The sequence below is a fragment of the Microtus pennsylvanicus genome, chromosome 17, assembly GCF_037038515.1.
Source record: "Microtus pennsylvanicus isolate mMicPen1 chromosome 17, mMicPen1.hap1, whole genome shotgun sequence".
NCBI lineage: Eukaryota > Metazoa > Chordata > Mammalia > Rodentia > Cricetidae > Microtus > Microtus pennsylvanicus.
The window spans coordinates 34431662-34437661 of NC_134595.1; the positions used below are offsets into that span (position 1 = coordinate 34431662).

At 47.9% G+C, this 6000-nt stretch overlaps 1 protein-coding gene across 2 annotated transcripts in view; it reads right to left on the reverse strand.

Moving 5' to 3' along the window:
- Positions 1 to 5010, reverse strand: part of Armc9 (armadillo repeat containing 9) — a 114243-nt gene extending 109233 nt beyond the window's left edge. For both annotated transcript variants that reach the window (XM_075951459.1, XM_075951461.1), the window contains exons 1-2: positions 4931 to 5010; positions 1073 to 1160 (exon numbers count right to left, since the gene is read on the reverse strand). In XM_075951459.1, the coding sequence (XP_075807574.1) occupies positions 1073 to 1123 (51 nt within the window). In that variant the 5' untranslated portion in view covers positions 1124 to 1160; positions 4931 to 5010. The remainder of the gene's footprint in view (positions 1 to 1072; positions 1161 to 4930) is intronic.
- Between the last annotated feature and the right edge of the window lie 990 nt (positions 5011 to 6000).

Sequence of the window (6000 nt, forward strand, 5' to 3'; positions counted from 1 at the left end):
TTTCAACTCCAAACCTCAGAAGTCTGCCTGAACCCTACTCTACCCAAGCTTTCAGTGTAGCAAATCTACATGGCCCTAAGTCAAAGAAGGCACAAGCCTGTGATCCCTGCACTGGGAAGGCAGAGGCAGGAGGATAAGGATTTCAAGGCCATCCTAGGCTACATGAGACCCAATCAAACACACACTCAAGAATGAGTGAATGAAGTAGAAAATCATGTAATGATTGAAAGATAAAAGATTACAAAGTAGAAAGAATTTGCTTCAGCTTACTAGTTATTTGTATATTCATTTACTCATTTGTTTTTATAACAGGGTCTCTGTATAAAGTCCAGACTGACCTGCTGAAGCCTCCCAAGCACCTGGATTACATGTGTAAGCCTGCTATATTTTAAGGATTTATTTATTTTTATAACATGTGCACAGGTAGCTTGTCTGCAAGTATATCTGAGCGCCACATGCATGCAGCACCCACAAAGCCAGAAGATGGCAAAGCCTTTGAAACTGCAATTATAGATGGCTGTTAGCCATGTGTGGGGGCCGGGAACCAAACCTGGGTCCTCTGGAAGAGCAGTCAATACTTTAACCACCAAGTCATTCTAGCTACATTTTAGCTTTGTTTTTAAATATTTATTCATTTTTATTTTTATGTGTATGGGTGTTGTAGTCTATAGGTATATCTGTGTACCACATCCATGTCTGCTATCCACAGAAGCCAGAAGAGGGTGTTGGATTCCCTGAGACTAGAATTACTAATAGTTATAAATTATCATACAGGTGCTGAGAAGCAAAACTAGGTCTTCTGGAAAAGCAGCCAGTGATCTTAACCACTGAGCCATCTCTCTGGTCCTACTGCATTCTAAAATACATGTTTTGGGGACTTGAGTTCCAACCCCAGTACCTACAAAGGGTAGCTCACAAATGTCTGCAACTCCAGCTTCAAGGGATCCAATGTCCCACCGTGGCCTCCATCAGCCATCACACACACAATACAAACACTCATACAGACATAAACACACAAATAATCTCTTTTTAAGAAAAAGGCTTTTCTGTGACTTGTGTTTCATATAACTACCTCTTTCACCAGTCCAAGTAATTCAGATTCATGGGCCAGGATATCCCCCATAGTGAATTGTTACTAGCAATTCTCACGGCAGAAATCTCTACAAGACAAAAACGTAAGACAAAGGTTAATTTCAACCACCTGAGAAATCGCAAATGGGCGGCTGTGGTGGAGAGAATACAGGGCCCCAAAGACAGGCACATAGTAATCCCCAGAACCTGTAACTACAGGACAACTGGAGCCACATGACTAGGGAGATTTAAGGATGCAGGTGGCATTAAGATAATCAGCTGTCCTTCAATCAGAGGTAAGCCTGGATTACCAGAGCACCCAAGAGATTCCAGAGGAAAGGGGGGCAGGAAGGCCAGTGTCAGAGGGACAAGATGCAGAAAGATGGACCTATCACTGCAGGCTTTGTAGACAGAAGTATGATCATGTCAAGGAGGGAAGGAAGGCAGGAACTGGGAAGCAAGGTACACTGTCCTCTACCTTGTCCTGAAATAAATAAGCCGCCAAGACCTGAATTCGGCACACACATCTGAGTCCCCTTAGGAGTGGTCCAATCAGGGGCTTTGTGTGACTGTGCACAGGAAATGTTCATTGCAGGCTTCTGGTCTCAGAACTTCAGGACACTAAGCCTGCACTACTTCAGGTCACCATGTTCATGGCGATTCCTCAGAGCAATGGTAGAAATCCTGAGAGCTGAGCTGTGGGTCTATTGGTAGAGTGTTTAACTAGAAGGCATAGAGCCCTGTCGCACCTCATAAACCGGGGTGGTGGCACATGTCTGGAATCCTAGCACTCGGGAAGGGAAGCGTGTGGCACACACTCCTGTCATCCCAGCACGCGGCAGGTGTGTCTGGGACCCTCCAGATGAAGGCAGACTCCTCAGGCCCATCTCTCTAAGCATTTTGTAGCACATGAAGGCAGACTCCTCAGGCCCATCTCTCTAAGCATTTTGGAGCTTTTCACTGATCTGCTGACTTGAACCACTGGCTGTCCGTTTCAGCATATATGAAAACTCAGTGATGCCCACAGGATGTCCTGCCCTCAAGGACCTGCAAGGACACAATTCCATCTGTTTCGAGGCTCTTCCTGCAAACATCTACATCTTGCTTGGTCTTCACTTAAAGGTGCCCACCCAGAGAGACCTGCCAAACCACCCATCTACGTAGCCCAGCACTCCCAAGTACTGCAGCTTCCCAGAGCAGTTCCCACTGGCTGACTTCCGAACCCTGTCGTTGATGCAGCTGCATCAGAATCCCCTTCAATAACTCAAGGCAAGCATCGTGTGTGGCCCTACGCCTTTGATGCCTGTTAGACAGTCAGGTCCTGACAGGTCTGGAGCTGAATGGAAAGGGACTCAGGGAAGAAAACGAAAACAAGAGCTGAGGTCACTGTCTCATTAGAAAGAGGGAATAGCGCCGGGCGGTGGTGACGCACGCCTTTAATCCCAGCACTTGGGAGGCAGAGGCAGGCGGATCTCTGTGAGTTCGAGGCCAGCCTGGTCTACAAAGGGAGTTCCAGGACAGGCTCCAAAGCCACAGAGAAACCCTGTCTCGAAAAACCAAAAAAAAAAAAAAAAAAGAGGGAATAGTTTGAAGATTAGGGAAGGTAGGAACCACACTGACTAAGGCAACGTGACAGGGTATCAAGAATTCTGAGATCACTGAAGCTATATGGACTACTAAACCTAAGATAGCACCAGTCTGCGGTACCATTGCTTTCTCCAGACACCTCTAACTGTCTGTGCTCAGTTACCAGGTGAGGCCTTCCTAGAAGAAAGAAGAGAAACAATGATGGAACACAGAAGTTAGGTTAGGTCAGGGTCGGGGAAGCAAGGGCACCAAGGGTGCTGCACAGTGAGGTAACACTGTCAGCGCACTGCAAAAGCAGGCACAGTCCAGCCAAGTGGTGGCGGTGCGGTGCACACCTTTAATCCCAGCACTTGGGAGGCAGGGGCAGGGGCAGGGGGGGATCTCTGTCGAGTTCAAGGCCAGCCTGGTCTACAAAGAGAGTTTCAGGACAGCCAGAGCTACACTGAGAAACCCTGTCTTGAAAAGCCAAAAATGGTGTGTGTGTGTGTGTGTGTGTGTGTGTGTGTGTGTGTGTGTGTGAGACATTCCAGTGATTTGGAATGCAGGGGTCTGAGTGGGAGAGAAGGCGTTATTGCACTTTTAAGCATGACACGGTAACAAGAGGCTTACTACCACTGAGCGCATGGGTGCGGAGGATGGAGGAAAACATGCTGAAAATAGGAATAGGAAAACGGGCAGGTCAAGATGTTGAAATTTCCGAGACAAGTACAGAGGTAAGGAGGGGAACTCCTATAAGCAAAAAGGCTGTCAGGGGTTGGAGAATTGGCCGCTCCCCTGTAGGACCTGGGTTTAATTCCCAGCACCCACTGACAGGTCATAACTGTCTGTAATTCCAGTTTCAAGGGAATCCATGACAATAGGCATGCACATGGTGCACATATATATACATGCAGGCAAAAATACTCATACACAGCCGGGCGGTGGTGGCGCACGCCTTTAATCCCAGGGAGGCAGAGGCAGGCGGATCTCTGTCAGTTTGAGGGCAGCCTGGTCTACAAGAGCTAGTTCCAGGACAGGAACCAAAAGCTACGGAGAAACGCTGTCTCGGAAAAAAACAAAACAAAACAAAAACAAAAAACAAAAAAAAAACCTCATACACATATAATAAATAAACCTTTTTTTAAAAAAAGAAAGCAGGCAGACTGAACGCTCTGTGTGATGACAGAGACTCACCTTTAATTTCAGTACTAGGGAGGCAGAGGCCAGAGGCAAGTGGATCTTTGAACTTGAGGCCAGCCTGGTCTACAGAGTAAGTTCCAGGCCAGCCAGAGCTATACAGAAAAACCTTGTCTTGAAAAACCAAATAAATTAATTAAGTTAAAAAGCAGACTGAGCAAGCCACAGGGAGCAAGACAACAAGCAGCACCCCTCCACGGCCTCAGCATTGGCTCCTGCCTCCAGGTCATGCCCTGCTTGAGTTCCTACCCTGACTGATGAACAGTGATGAGGAACTGTAAGCAAAGCAAACCCTTTCCTCCCCGTATTGTTTTTGGTCATGCTGTTTCATCACAGCAATAGAAACTCTAGCTAAGACAGTGCCTCACCTCATGAGCAAATTCACATTCACTTCTGGAAGGCTGCAAAGCTAGAATTAAATCTGGGCTGATATTGCAAGAGAATATGCATCAGTTGGTTTGCTCCTTCCAACATGTGGGTCCTAGGGTTTCAACCCTGGTCATCAGGCTTGGTCAGCAAGTGCACACCTCTTGTGAGTTCAAGGTCACCCGTCTGAGAACCCTTTTTGTTGGGTGGAGGTCCCGCCTCCTTAGCTCCTTAGCTTAGTTGAATTAGTCCAGACTGCTTCTGGGAGAAGGATCTACTTTGTGGAGAAAGAAGGGGGCTATCCATCGTGTTTTGGTACGCGGGGACGACTTCTGCATTTCCATCTGTGAGAGAGATTTAGGCCTACATCTGGCTGAATACGAAGATGAATTTGTATTGCAAGTACCATGCTTCCACTTAGATTCAGTAAAATCAGAGAATGAACTGGGAGGAAAATCTACTCATGAAAACTATGGGGAGAGAGGGAACTAAACGCCCCAAGCCATGGGATCTCACTGCCAATGCTCAGCTAGACGACCTGGGGCCACTCCAAGTCCACCCCACCGCAGCTGAGCGAGGGGTTCCTGGGGGAAGCAATGAACGCTTGGGATGCGCAGGCGGCTGCCTCAGGCCCCGGCCATGTAGGAGCCAGGACTGACATGGCTAGCCACCCACGCGGGGTTCCCAGGCCTGTGCCACGGGGCCCAGCCGCTTCGAGGGCCGCACTTACCAGCTACAGGGTTGCGCTCTCTCCCCTCCGGACTGCCAGCTCTCCCGCCGTCACCCCGGCAACGGCCACCGCGGGGTCACGTGAGGCGAAGCGGCCAATCGCGCAGGGCGAAGCCGGCGCGGGGTATTCTGGGTGTGCGGGCGGCCGCGTAAGCGGTGTGCAGCGGAAGTGAGAGAGCTTTAAGTCGCGTGGCGTTCGGGGTTCTTTAGCTGATTCTGGATGTTTAATTCAGGTCGGAGCATCACACTTCCACCTACGACAAAATCTCCCAGAGGCTATTAGTGTCACGTTTGTCTTTTTGTGTGAATTTAGGTTTGTAAACAAGCAAGAGACGGAGACTGGCGAGATGGTTTAGATGCTAAAGGCGCTTTCCTCCTAGCCCGGCGACAGAAGGAACTCTGGGAAGCCTGCGCGTGCATTAAACAGTACTCAAGGCTCTGCCCAGTCCACCCTCATTATTGTATTCAGGTCTACTCTTCTTACCCTGGTCCAAACTCAGTGCTGAAGGCAAGAAAAAACAAACAAACAAACAAAACCTTTCCCTTCTCTAGGAGTGCTGAGTCTCTGTATGGAAGTCTATATATTTCCACTTCCCAGACCCTCAAAAAAGTGGGAGACTCCCAAAGGTTGGAGAAGGAAGCTGACCTCCCCTTTAAGGAAGCCCTAGGGTGGTCTGAGGCCCCGATCTCCTGAGCTCTCTGCCCTGTCGTTGCTTTTAGAAGTTAGAACGTCTTTCAAGCAAGGCTAGATTTTGCAAGAAGAGAGTATTATGTCCTGTCCAGGTAATGTGACTTGAAAATAACTTTCCCTTGGTGTATTCTCAGTTAACATTTATTGTCAGCGTATCTATGTACCAGGGGATACCAAGTAAAATATAGGATAGCCAATTATCTCTAAATTTCAGATAACTTTAGCAGGAATGTATCCGCAATACTGCTATGTTGTATTGTACATATATGGCGCTATATTTTGTGTTTTTATTTGTTAAATATGCAACTGTATTTGTGCCCAGCATCATATAAGCAAGTCTATATAGGTTCTTTGATTGGCTTTGACATCTATGGGATGGA